The sequence below is a fragment of the Phalangium opilio genome, unplaced genomic scaffold (genome assembly GCF_054372755.1).
Source record: "Phalangium opilio isolate 3A_F unplaced genomic scaffold, DU_Popi_V2 ptg000362l_1, whole genome shotgun sequence".
Classification (NCBI taxonomy): domain Eukaryota; kingdom Metazoa; phylum Arthropoda; class Arachnida; order Opiliones; family Phalangiidae; genus Phalangium; species Phalangium opilio.
This window is the reverse complement of record NW_028324231.1, coordinates 700,130-714,403: the sequence shown is the minus strand read 5'-3', so window position 1 is coordinate 714,403 and position 14,274 is coordinate 700,130. Positions and strand designations below refer to the sequence as shown.

The window sequence follows — 14,274 nt, the reverse complement described above, 5'->3', positions numbered from 1 at the left end:
TTTTTTGCGTTTAGTTGCGTCATATTAATCCGATTGTTTTTTCTTAATGCCTTTTGGTTGAAATGGCCTATCGGTAGTAGGGATGCAACGATGCATCGGCCAAGAATCGGCTTCGGCCAGAATCGGCCACTTGGCCGAATAATCGAATCGGCCGATTTTTCTAAGGTAATCGGCCGATTTTTTTCGGCCGACTCTTTTTGGTTAGATCTAATCTTAGTATAAAGGAACTAAAAAATTTGCCAATTAACAAATAACGTAATTTAACCAAATTCTCCGTCAGCCCCCCCTTTCAAAAATGTTACCAGTACCAGTCGCTCTCTAAGAGCGTGGCGCACATGCCGAGAGAAAAAAATCAGAGAAGTTTGTTTACGTTATTACAAAGCTACGGTAACAACGCTGAATGCTGATCTCTCTAGTCTAGTGTGAGCCTCTAACCGTATTTTCGGGTTTACCCTTTTTTGAATTTCCTTGTCAACGGATCACGTGACGTCTTACTCCTCGGCTGTGCGCCGAGGTAGGTGCGCGGGAGAGCCATGGTGGCCGGCCGTTATGGTTTGCCTTCCCCTTCTATCTTTGACTCTCCTTTCGATTTGTGCGCACTGCTACTTCCCACCAAAGAGAATATACCAAGAGGAGTGGTAACTTTGTAAATAGGGACCGGGACTGATTTTGAGAAACAAGTTCCGGTTGTTCACGCGACCGTGTCGTCTACTTAAAAATTACCTTTTGTACGTCAAGGGTCAAACCAGAGATCAACCCTTTGCCACCACCAAAAATAAGCAGCCGACATAATTTAACCAATAAAAGGCGTCGCGGCTTAGCCACTAAACAAAAACCGGATCTAGTTACTCCAAAACCGTGGCCGGGCTTTTCAAAAGCCCTGTGGAAGGCTAGACTTTTTGCTCCTCTTGGTATATTTCTCTTTGTTCCCACCCGTTCCACAAACAATGTCGCTCTATCACAGTCTGGATTTTATTATTGTCAGCTATCCCTCTAATGTGTTTGGTGTCATTGTCTCTAACGTGTATTCCTGCAGTCCCTTGTTTACTTAAAGTAATAATACTTGAAGTCTTGAATGCTACTTCTTGTTTTTAAAGGATGAGAAAGGAAAGGGGTTTTTTAGGAAATGAAACTTAAATCTCACGCTTAAAATTATTTTTTCCTATCCGGAATGCAAAGAAAGAACTTATCAAAAACAAGTTGTAGCAGAAAGAATGGACAAAATGTGTGTTGAACTAAATGAACTAGTATCTCGGAAACCAAACCAGATAGATTATTGTCCTTAGACATTTTTGACAAGTAGCACTCCTATACTAATACCTAAAACGTATAACCTTGAGGCTTCGGCCGATTAATCGGCCGAAGCCGATTTTTTAGAGACCGATGCATCGAATCGGCCGATTCCGAAAAATTACGAATCGTTGCATCCCTAATCGGTAGTGAGATAAGACTGCTTTAATATTGCCGCCGTGACAATATTACCCAGTTTGTGGCGGCCGCCATTTTCTTAGGGGGAAAAAATTTGAGAGTGGGTCCTTTTTCGTTGTCATTTTCATATTTTTTGAGGATTTTCTGATGGATGGATTTTAAATATAATATAAAAGCTTTAATATAAGCCTAATTTCTTAATTTTCCACCTTTTTATTGTCCCACAATCTATTCCTAAACTTGCCACTTTTTTTTAAGGCGGTGATAATGATCTATGCTTTAAAAGGAATTTGACGGCGCCAGGCCTTGCCAAAAGTCAGATCTTGGATTATCGCATGTCAATGATATAAGAAATTGACCCTCGGATATCCTGTGACTAGGAGATGCTTACAAAGTTACTAACCCTCGATTTTGGAGGTAGATACTGTGTAGTGACACTTAAAGTAACGATTTAATCTTATAAACAGACTACCATCATAAGCCCACATCGTAAATTAAACGATGTTGATATCAAAGCTTACTTGAAATACCAATACCAGTTTTTTTAACTCAATGAATCTTTAATATCAACATCAAAAATTATCTTCTGAAAGAGATATCTACTTATATTCCATTCAAATTTCTCGCAACATTTCAAATTAACGAATAGAAATGTGCAAACGAAGTTCAAACCGATTAATTGGGCAAATTGCTATACTGGTCACCATTACCGATGACAGATAGATTTCCGTCCTTCTTTAGTGTTTATTATGCTTGTGAAGTGGTAAGCAAAATCTGTGATTAAAGTTTAAAATAGACATGGGCAAAAAGGGCTTTATAAATATCAACTCGATTACCGAATATCTAAATTTGACTCAAATTAACAAAATATTCTATTCATGGTTAAAAATCTTGTTTGAAGCAGCAAGCCATCTAATCCTAGTGGAAATGCCCTTTTTGTGTCAAAAACGCTGGGGAGATGGCAAAAGAGCTATGGCGTTTTCCAAAGTTTCACCGATTGCCAAAGTGTCTCAAAATAGCACCAGTGCACCACTCATATACACTTTGATCGTGATGGATGTCAAAGTTTATTCGCAATACAGTCATTCCATATAATCACCATTGTCTGCGTATTAGCGTCTTTTGTGTCTAATTCCGTTTGGGTACTTTTTCCAATTATTATTGGACATGGAAATTTTTTTAAGTCGCCGGGATGTGTCTGAGTAGCGACACTAATCTTTTTCAATTTTGAATTCTTCGAAACTAGGCCTAGGGTTGGTACTGGTAATTGGGAACACTTTTTACAAATCTTTGAATAACTTTCGTGGCGCTAACGTTAGACACCTGAAACTTTCAGGACATGAAATTTGATTCTTTAGACACAATTCGCTATGATTTCAGCTCTTTAACTCTTTTAAATTTTGCACAATATCCTATTTCCTAAACCCCTTAGAGGACCCCAAATGTGAACAATCGCTGGTAAATGGGAACACCCTGACTCTAAACAGGGATGTTTGATATATCGACACTCTATAGGGATCGGCCTCTTCCTATACCCGTAATGTTAAAAAAAGGGGCAAGTTTTTGAGGCCGACGACAGCGCCATCTGGATTGCGGGAGCATCGTAACTATGTGATGATTCGTCTGCTAGTAGTACTGCCCATCTGCGAGGCCTATAAAAAAATTAAAAAAAACGATGAAGAGAGCTATGTTCGTAATTAAAACATGAACGAAAACAACGAGAAGCTTATTTATTTGTATGAAATTTCAAGTTATTTCAGTGAGTAGTAGTTAATTGATATTAAACTTAGTATAAATAGGTGAATGTTTTCTTTTTAGTGTTGAATTTTCTGTTTAGGAAACTTAAAAAGGGATAATCTTGGATATTTTACTTTGCTCCACAGTTAGGAACGGTACAAAAAGTTCCAGGCATAGTTTTCAGTTTAAAAGAGTGAAAAGGTATGGAAAAAGCAATTTTGAGATAACTCGTTGAAATTTCGCGGTCAATCTTTCGTAATTTGCGCCCATTTTTATTTCAACCAATCAGTAAATCATTTTCTTCCCACCTTTGAATTTCTCGTGACTTGACGTCATGAATATAGTTACGCTGCTCCCTGACACCAGGCGTCCGATTTTTGAGACGGCTCGCTTTTTTACCCCACCTTTTGTCAAGAGAGGTCGATCCCTATAGAGTGTCGATATATCAAATATCCCTGCTCTAAATAGTGAACGCGGGACCCAAATGGGAACACCAATGTTAATCAAATGGGAGGAATAAAAAAGGCCCTAGGAAAAAAGCTACCAATACGTAGGGCCTAAATTCATGCACCTGGATTAAAGTTTACGCAGATTTGATAAGTGATAATAGGATAATATAGTTAAAAACAATACCTGAGTCAAAATGCTCACTAATTTGTTGAGAAGTCACATTTTATTCGCCTCTAGCATAACAGCTGACTCGGTTTGCCGTTTTCCCGCCCAATACGTAGTGGTAGCTATGGCCCTCTTACGGCTAAATTGAAAACTTTGCTAAAGGCGCGAAATTTGAGTATTTTTTGGGTCAATGATGTATTTTAAAGTTAATATTATCCGAAAGTAGCTTGTTTACACCACTTTTACGTTTAATCTTTTAGTAAAATAGCTTAAAAATGATTCTAATTATCCTCGAAACGTCGTGTTCCCATTTGCAATTTTTACTTGGTTTTTTCCAACTCTATTTTTGAATCGAATTCCGAATCGAAACGAGAGATTTTAATATCAATTTTATAGCTAAAAACGTGATCTATCTAATGGTTAAAGGTTTGTTATCGTGGGATTATTGTAACTCTCGCTAAAGCTTATTCCCCGACGGTATTGTATCAAGAAACACCTAAAATTGGCATCAACTTAAGTTGATGAGTCCGAGTTGGTGCGTATATTGGTCCGTATCTTTCATCCACGTATTCCTACAATATTCGGACCATTTTTATCGTAATCCTCGATATTCAATCTACAAATTGAGCCCTTTTAAAAGGAATTTGAGCCATCCAAAAATTTGTTACAAAATTTTAAAGAAAAAGTGTTCCCAATTAGAATCGTTCCCAATTACCGGTACCAACCCTAAATTACTTTTAGGGAAGATAAAATTTGGTGCCCGATCAGAATCTAATGGCAAAATAGTTATTCCAGTAGATAATTCTTTGATTGTAGGGATTGGCATCTCCGAATCAAATAGAGACACTGGTAATATCTTTGAAGAAGCTTTCGCTTGCTCTTCTTTTTCAATTAATTTCTTACGAAGAAAGCGTTGTCGTCGCCTACGTTCATTTTCAGCTTTCCTATATTCTGGGTCTTGCCTTAGCCTTCTCATTCTTTCCTTGGATGAACCGTGTGAATTAACAGAAGGCAAAATAGTTCTTTCAATACTTAATTCTTTATTATATGTACAGTTGTTTAAAGAAGTGCTAGGGATTTTATTATTAAAATCCAATACAAACAACTCTGAGACTCTCGTTTGTTCCGAAGTACAAGAGGTTTGATCGTGAAAATTATCCGATGATAAACTAGTTCTTTCAATAGATAATTCTTCGTTATGCACATAGCTGTTCGAAGAAGTGCTAGGGATTGGAATTTCCAAATCAAATACAGCAAACTGAGATATTTCGGACTCTTGCGCTTGTTCTAAAGTAGACGAGGTTGAAACTTTCGATTGGTTTTCGTTAAAAAATTTGTTCTTAAGAGCATTTAAGACTTCGCAATGTTCATTTTCCCATTTCGTATATTCTGGGTCTTGCCTTATGTTTCCCATTCTTTCTGCGGTAGTTAATTCTTTATTATATGTACGGTTGTTCTGTTTGTTCGAAGAAGTGCTAGGGATTTGATTTTTAAACTCAAATACAGGCAACTGTTTCATTTCGGAGACTTTTGCTGGTTCTGAAGTAAAAGAGGTTGGATCGCGAAAATTATTTGACGATAAATTAGTTCTTTCATCAGATAATTCTTCGTTATACGCATAGCTATTCAAAGAAGTGGTAGGGATTGGAATTTCCAAATCAAATACAGACAACTGCATTATTTCTGATTCTTTTGATTGTTCTGAAGAATAAGAGGTACTTGAATCGTGAAAATCAACTAATGGCGAAACAGATCTTTCTGAAGATAATTCTTCGTTATACGTAGAGCTGTTTGAGAAAGTGCTAGGTATTGGAATTTCTAAATTAAAAACAGCCAACTGTGTTCTTTCTTTTTCAAGTTTTTCCTTAAGAGTGTGTTCATTTTCAACTCTTCTGAGTTTCTGATCCAAATTTTTCATTCTATTTATATCTGACATTTCTGAAGTAGAAGACGTTGCATCGAAAGAATTAACTAATGGTAAAATAGTTTTATTTGAAGATTCATTTATACAGTTGTCTGAAGTGGTGATAACAACTGGATGATAATCCAAACCAACCACAGGCTCCTCAAAATCGACAGGATCACGTTTTATTTCAGAAACGTTTGCTGTCTTCGCTTCTTCAACGCTTTTCTTAAGAATAGAATATTCTGGGGGACATTCTTCTTGACCCTGCTTTTCCTTTTCAATTATATCTGATTTTTCTGAAGTTGAAGACGTTTTCTTAACTAATGGTAAAATAGTTCTATATGTAGATTCTTTTTGCTTATACAGGGTGTTTCTGAAAAGTCCATCACAAATTAAGGGGCGTGTTTATGGGACCAAACTGAGCGGAAAGTACCAAAGAACATGGGGTGTACAACATTTTGTTACGGAGATATGGCCTTCCAAACATTCGCCCCTAAAACAAGGAAATATCCAAAAATGAGGAGTAACACTTAAGACCGACTAACCAGCTTGTTTAAAATTACTAGACAATTTCAATAGCCTTTAATCGAACAATTGATTTCTACCTTTACTAATCAGAAGCGTATAAATGAGTAGAAGTATGCCTACGGTGGTAATGTAAAATTAATCCCAAGTGACATGATGTTTCAAGATCTTCCCAGCACCAAGTAAAATGGTTCTGATTGAAGGGACTTTTATTAGCACAGCGTAAACAACGTTATTTTCAGGAATTAGTCCAAATGTCCACGGGCGGCATTACAAAAACGAGGCAGTCTTTCGAATGATACTTGGACATGTTGGAAGATCCCTGGCTTGTTCCTGTTATCTCAAACCGTAAAAAGCTACGCAAATCTTCATCATCACGGACAACACTCTTGTACGTTAGGTATGACCTTGAGAAAACCTAAAAGGACATCTCGAATGTATTTGAAAAACCCATCTCCAATTAAGGGGCGTGTTGTTTGTTTCCAACAGAGTAAACTCGCCCAGAGAACAATTACAATGCAGAGCCACGTTTCGGCGTTAATGGCCCACAAAGGTGGTCCCAAACAAAAGAACAAACTTTAATTTGTTTCGTTCAGTAAGTGTTTCATGTGTCATAGATAAAACGCCATGATTAATGCACGAAGAAAATGAATTTATTGACAAGTTTTAACATTTAATTGCAACTAGTTACAAAAATTGTTCAAAGTGTTCACCACCCGCGTTAAGGCACACATTAGCACGTCTTACAAATGATTCCCTTACACGTTGAAAAATGCCTGGAGTTTCGCGAATTGTTTGACAGCCGTGAATTATTCGTCGACGTAGCTCTTCAACATCGGGCACTTCAGTCTGATAAACTAAGTCTTTCAGGTGGCCCCAAAGAAAGAAATCACAAGGGTTCAGATCGGGTGATCGAGCAGGCCACTCCACAGGTCCACCTCGACCTAACCACCGCAAAGGGAAGGTCGCGTTAAGATAATTTCGGACCGCGATGCTGAAATGTGGTGGTGCACCATCGTGCATGAACCACATTCTGTTTACCAAACCTAAGGGTACGTCTTCGAGTAGTTCTGGTAAATCGTCCCGTATGAACTGCAAGTAAGCCACACCGTTTAACCTGGGCTCTAGGAAATATGGCCCAATTAAATTGTCACCCACAATACCACACCACACGTTTAAACTGAATTGTACTTGGTGACTTCTAACGCAAGTTGCGTGGGGGTTTAGCTGGGACCATTGATGTTTATTATGTAAGTTAATAATACCATCCCGTGAAAAGTTAGCTTCGTCAGTAACCAACAAATCCCGTGGGAAATCGATATCGTTTACTTTAGCCAGAAACCACTGACAAAACGCCGTGCGTCGTGGGTAGTCCGCTGGATTCAAACCTTGAACTTTTTGAACATGGAAAGGATGAAACCGGTGGCTTCTGAGGATTTTCCACACGAGCGTGTGGTTTACGCCTAATCGGCGACCAACTTGGCGGGTACTTGATTCAGGCTCGTCCTCGAAAATGGTGAGAACTTCGTCTTCTACGGCCTCTGGGATGGCTCTCGCTCTAGGTTGAGGTCCAGCCGGTTGGATTCGTCCATCTTGCCTCAAACGTCTGTCCACAGCCTCGAACGTCAGTCGATTTGGTAGTCGCCTCTGCGGAAATCTTTCCTGATACAAGCGTACAGCTGCAGCGGCATTCCCCTCGGCTAGTCCATACATTAGGTGCATATCCGCATATTCGGCATTTGTGAAGAAAGGCATTGTAACAGACTTCGTTGAATTATGAGTTTAATAAAACAAACACATGTACGTGAAACCTCTTTTATTCCTTTCTTAAAAAACATAGTGCTCTGTTTTAGTGCTCTGTTTTTTAAGAATAGGCGAAGTTCTCACTATTTTCGAGGACGATCCAAAAACAAGCAGCCGCCAATTGGTTTGCTGATTAAGAAAAAACCACACGCAACTTGTGTTAGAATTCACAAAGTACAATTCAGCTTAAACGTGTGGTGTAGTATTGTGGGTGACAATTTAATTGGGCCATATTTCCTAGAGCCCAGGTTAAACGGTGTGGCTTACTTGTAGTTCTTACGGGACGATTTACCAGAACTACTCGAAGACGTACCCTTAGGTTTAATAAACAGAATGTGGTTCATGCACGATGGTGCACCACCACATTTCAGCATCGCGGTCCGAAAACTTGTCAATAACATTTTCTTTGTGCATTAATCATGGCGTTTTATCTATGACACATGAAACACTTACTGAACGAAACAAATTAAAGTTTGTTCTTTTGTTTGGGACCACCTTTGTGGGCCATTAACGCCGAAACGTGGCTCTGCATTGTAATTGTTCTCTGGGCGAGTTTACTCTGTTGGAAACAAACAACACGCCCCTTAATTGGAGATGGGTTTTTCAAATACATTCGAGATGTCCTTTTAGGTTTTCTCAAGGTCATACCTAACGTACAAGAGTGTTGTCCGTGATGATGAAGATTTGCGTAGCTTTTTACGGTTTGAGATAACAGGAACAAGCCAGGGATCTTCCAACATGTCCAAGTATCATTCGAAAGACTGCCTCGTTTTTGTAATGCCGCCCGTGGACATTTGGACTAATTCCTGAAAATAACGTTGTTTACGCTGTGCTAATAAAAGTCCCTTCAATCAGAACCATTTTACTTGGTGCTGGGAAGATCTTGAAACATCATGTCACTTGGGATTAATTTTACATTACCACCGTAGGCATACTTCTACTCATTTATACGCTTCTGATTAGTAAAGGTAGAAATCAATTGTTCGATTAAAGGCTATTGAAATTGTCTAGTAATTTTAAACAAGCTGGTTAGTCGGTCTTAAGTGTTACTCCTCATTTTTGGATATTTCCTTGTTTTAGGGGCGAATGTTTGGAAGGCCATATCTCCGTAACAAAATGTTGTACACCCCATGTTCTTTGGTACTTTCCGCTCAGTTTGGTCCCATAAACACGCCCCTTAATTTGTGATGGACTTTTCAGAAACACCCTGTATAAACAGTCGTTCGAAGAGATGCCAGGGATTGAATGATTTTCAAACATAGACTCCTTTTTTATGCTGAGTGACAGCAATTTTACGTGTTATAGCCCACTCGATCACGCGCAACACGACGCAAGCTGCTCGCGCTATAGAAGCCCGTTCAAAGTATTCCATTTACATGTATAAGAGCGACTTTTAATGAAAATTCAAAGGAACCCAAAATTAACAGGAAGTTCTAGGCTATGGGAGGAGGTAGCTTTTTGGCCAGATCCCTTGTCCTATTCATCCAAATTGCCTGAAATATTAATGAAACGTGTGTTTTGACGTGTTCTTTTTTTACTAAAAAGGATTCAAGCTTCGAGAATGGATAATTACTGGAACACCTCGTTTGTGGAAGTTCCACTCGGATTATATTTTGATAATTACACTTGCTAATTTTGTGCTTGATATTCATTAGTAATGCGAGTTTTAATTATTTTTAGTTTTAATATTAGTTTTATTATTACGGAAATAACAACAAATTACATAACGTGATCGAGTGGGCTGTATCTCAGTCGTCTGCTACATTTTATGACAGAAGTATACCAGCGCAAATTACTACGGACGGTACCACCGCGCGTGTGGGAAGTTCTACCCACACTACTATAGTATTCTAATGTCTATGGTTCTACCAGTCTCTGATTCTATAATATATATATTATAACTATTTAAACGGTAGAGTTTGATTGTCATTAATTATGTCGGCAACGAAGAAAGGAAAAACACTATTTTCTTACTTTCAAAAATCACCGAAACAATCGTCTAGTTCTAACTCAAGTCCTCGTGCATCTTCAAGAAGCGTGTTAACTCCGTCCAAAGATGAAGGATCAATACTAAATCGCAACACAGGTTCAAATACGAAAAAAACCAAGGAAACTAACGCTAAAAATGCTAACTCGGGTATGAATAAATTCATTAATATTGCCATAATTGCCTGTTTAGTGTTTACCCATGACATCCAAAGAGATTTCAATGGTTTAGAGTAGTGCTAATGGTTGTAACACTTTAACGCTGATTAGATAAGTTAGTACTATTCTTCAGTTTTGCCTGGCTATTAGGTCATTATATAGTTCAAGGTTCTTAAAGGGATAGATCAATAATTTTTAAAGTTTTGGAAACAAATAACGGTCTTCAATATGAACGTGTCCTGAAGAATGTTTTGAGCAACACCTATTTTACTCCAATAAACCATAAAAGGTTCGCTTTTATTTCTTTGTATATAGTAATTTCTTTCCCATATACGGGAACGTCATAACCCTCTATCTCTTACCTTAGTGATATCCCCCCCTCCCCTTCCCTTCCGGGGGGCAAATAGTATTCTCTAGTACAAAGTTGCCTCTAACGTAGGGGATACACAGTTCACTCCCCCTCTCAACCGAAATTACTCTATTTTATTTTTTTCTTAACTTGTCTCGCTTTGAGTTCATTAAAATTGTAATAGTCGCTTCGGGGATTTTCAAGTCGGGCAATCTGGTTCGCACGCCGCCCTATACCATTGCCTCGAATTTGACCCGTTCGGTTGCCCCAAAGGCAAACAAACGGCCGCCACTTTTTTACAGAATTACAGAAAGTGCCTACAAGTGCCCTCAGTAGGAAAACTACCATAACAGTAGTTTTATAGAAAAAGACTTATATTTAAGTTAAAGGAATAGCGACGTGATTTAAAAATTATCTCAAATCTAAAGAAAACCTTACTTTTTTGAGAGTTTAAACTCTTCTGATTCCAAAAATATGCTTGATTAATATTTAAATATGAAGGAAAACACAGAAAAAACACTTTGAAAACTTGAAATTTGGGGGGCAAAAGCAAATTTGCGGAGAAGATTTTTGGCGGGTTTTCTCTTTGCAACGTCACTCACGGCATCTCGCGGAAAAGCCAAGCGCGCGCGCCCGAGACTCACGAGTCTACTAATGCCGCGCGAATCTGAATAAAATAGGCTTAACGCGGCGCTGAGACACTTAAAGGCGTCACGTGAGCGACATCTAGAGTGAAAGTTTCTCCTTACTACGTCATTAAGCGAAACAAAATTTTAACTAGGCCTTTTCCAAACACTAAACTTTGATTGCAATTTTACAAATTTCTACGAAACCAAATACAAAAGTAAACATATCATAATAAACTAGATTTTTCAAGGATTTTTTTAGCATTTTAAGTTTGTGGGTGACGAAAATTATGTCACTAACACTTTAACTAGTAATTTTATATTCACACCCACATCAGTGAATTAGGCTTAACAAAAACCAATAAGGCCTTTGTGAATTAATTTTCTTTCAGTATTTACAACGTAACATAATATAATACCACCCGGACACTCGGTTTTTGACAGCGAGACGTACGGTCGCTCCTCTAGCGCTCCGCTTAATCGGTGTAGACTGCCACACCCCTCTAGTTCTTTCTTTCTCCTCTCCTCCCTTTCCCCCTTATGCCCCGCAAGCGGAAGAAAAAACACGAAGCCTCGGCCTCTCCCACAACAGACGATGATTCTCCCTCGGACACGGAACGTGGACACGGCATCGACGTCTTGGAAACTTCGATCCCCACCGCTCAGGTCAGACCTCTGATCTTCCAACCCGCCGTTACCCGCGAAGGGCCAATTCCCTTGGATGCCCAAGGCCGACAAGTACGTACCTTCCATGATGCCGACTTTATTACCTTATGTCAAAGATTCGACCAAACCATCGGCGAAGTGAAGGACCTCCGGGTCTTGAAAGGGGTGCCCGTTTCGAAAACACAACATGATGCCCTCCTCAGTTGGGATCATGTCGCAGGTATAGGCTTTTCGATTTCCTCCCCTGGACAACACCAAGAACCTGGTAATAAGGGAGTTATATATCGGGTCCCGAATAAACTCGACCAAGCCCTTATTTGCGATGCCTTAAAACGACACGACATTCCCTGCACTCAAGTGTCCCGCTTAGGGGCCAACTCCACCACCTTCTTGATCAACTTTGGACCCGCACCAGTTCCTCCCGAAATACGAATGTTCTACCGCAACTATAAAGTCTCACCGTATGAACGCCAACCGCTCCAATGTAAAAACTGCCGCCGGTTTGGACATCCCCTAAAGTACTGCAAAAACCCGTTCCGCTGTGTCACGTGTGGTACCAGCCACGCGGACGCTAAGGATTGTCAGGGCCCATCGCAATGCGCTAACTGCGGCGCCCTTGACCACATTGCTACAGCCGCCAAGTGCCCTCACCGCCAGACCGAAATCCAAATCCTCCGTCTCCAAGACCGACACAATCTCTCCCGTTATGACGCTGTCCAAACCCACCGAAAATCACAGCCGCCACCCGCCCCGCAACCGACACTCACCAACTTCCCCCCTCTCCCGTCAGGCATCGCCGCTCTGCAAAATCGACCCGCCACTCCGCACGCGCCGTGGGCCTCCGCCGGACCCCAGCCGCCTCTACAATCACCCGACGACCTTCTCAGCCTCTTATACGAAACCGCCTTGGTTCTGGCCAAACCTTCCCCGCCCGCCTTTGAGGAACTGATCTCCTTATTCACCTTGCTTATCAACCGTGTACTCAAGACGACCCTTCAATGCCAGGACGTCCTCCAGAAAATACCCTCCCCCAAGAGGCAACTCTTGCGGGATTGCTTTGGAACTTAAACCGTCAGACAACGAACACCGCCAAAAAAAAAAAAAAAAAAAAAAAAATTAAGGGTTATTTTCTGTAAACTAAGACGAGCGCCCGCGGAATCTTTCCCACCTGGCTCATATCTCTCTAATAAAAAAAAAAAAATAATACCACCCAATACCTTAAGCCTTGGCCATATTTAGTAAACGTATTAAAATGATTGTTAGGCTTAGCTGAAATTCGATTGAGAAAAAGAAAACCTTTCAACAACAACGAGTATTGGATATTTAGTATAGAATGTTGCTATATTTATGGCGATAAACTCGGACACTAATTACATTTGAAGCGTTTTTCACCACTGTGAATAAGTTGATGCGCGACTAAATTACTCTTCCGCGTGCTTGCAAAGTCACACTGATCACATACGAAGGGTTTTTCACCTCTGTGAATGCGTTGATGTGCGACTAAACTACTCTTCTGCGTGCTTGCATAGTCACACTGATCACATACGAAGGGTTTTTCACCTCTGTGAATGCGTTGATGCGCGATCAAATTACCCTTCTGCGTGCTTGAAAAAACACACTGATCACACTTGAACAGTTTTTCACCGCCATGAATACGTTGATGAACGATCAAACTACACTTCCGCGTGCTTGCAAAGTCACACTGATCACACTTGAAGGGTTTTTCACCTCTGTGAATGCGATGATGGGCGACTAAACTACTCTTGTGCGTGCTTGCATAGTCACACTGATCACATACGAAGGGTTTTTCACCTCTGTGAATGCGTTGATGCGCGATCAAATTACCCTTCTGCGTGCTTGAAAAGTCACACTGATCACATGCGAAGGGTTTTTCACCACTGTGAATACGTTGATGCGCGATCCAATTACACTTCTGCGCGAATCCACGGTCACACTGATCACACTTTAACAGTTTTTCACCGCCATGAATGCGTTTATGTTTGATGAAAATGTACTTATCCTTGCAAGAATAGTCACATTGTTCACATTTGAAGCCCTTTTTACGTTTCTTCTTCAATTTCCCTACAAAAAATATAAACCATAAACATCACCTTCTCAAAATAATTTTTGTTCAATCGTTTTAACTTATTGCCAGATCTAACTTATGTTTAAGAATGTAGGACTGATTTAATTACTAAAATAAGAGGTTCAAAATTTTTATGACATTTGTTGTAAGTTCCTCCATGTGGAGGTTAGACAGTTCCCGTAATCTTACCCCTAACGATTATAATGGAGTTGCAGACTTGCAGGCAATCATTTGATGATGAATAGCGAAATTCCGTGAACATTTAGCCCCCCCCCTTCCCCAAAAAATAATCCGTAAACCCTACCAAAAAATTGCTGTTAGCAACGTAAAATTCTGTAGCAATATATAAAAATTTTTAAACATCAAACAGTAAAATTTTGAAGAAAAA

General features: G+C 39.7%; 2 protein-coding genes across 2 annotated transcripts; one reads left to right on the top strand and one right to left on the bottom strand.

The window, feature by feature from the left end:
- Positions 1–2,377: 2,377 nt before the first annotated feature.
- On the bottom strand, positions 2,378–6,240 carry LOC149597339 (uncharacterized). Its single transcript, XM_089860994.1, has 2 exons — positions 3,474–6,240; positions 2,378–3,080 (listed from the first exon to the last, which is right to left on the bottom strand). The coding sequence occupies exon 1, from the start codon at positions 5,714–5,716 to the stop codon at positions 4,445–4,447; it is 1,272 nt and encodes a 423-aa protein (XP_089717120.1). The 5' UTR covers positions 5,717–6,240; the 3' UTR covers positions 2,378–3,080; positions 3,474–4,444.
- A 3,774-nt stretch (positions 6,241–10,014) lies between these two features.
- On the top strand, positions 10,015–12,992 carry LOC149597338 (uncharacterized). Its single transcript, XM_089860995.1, has 2 exons — positions 10,015–10,151; positions 11,527–12,992. The coding sequence occupies exon 2, from the start codon at positions 11,675–11,677 to the stop codon at positions 12,866–12,868; it is 1,194 nt and encodes a 397-aa protein (XP_089717121.1). The 5' UTR covers positions 10,015–10,151; positions 11,527–11,674; the 3' UTR covers positions 12,869–12,992.
- The last annotated feature ends 1,282 nt before the right edge of the window (positions 12,993–14,274 follow it).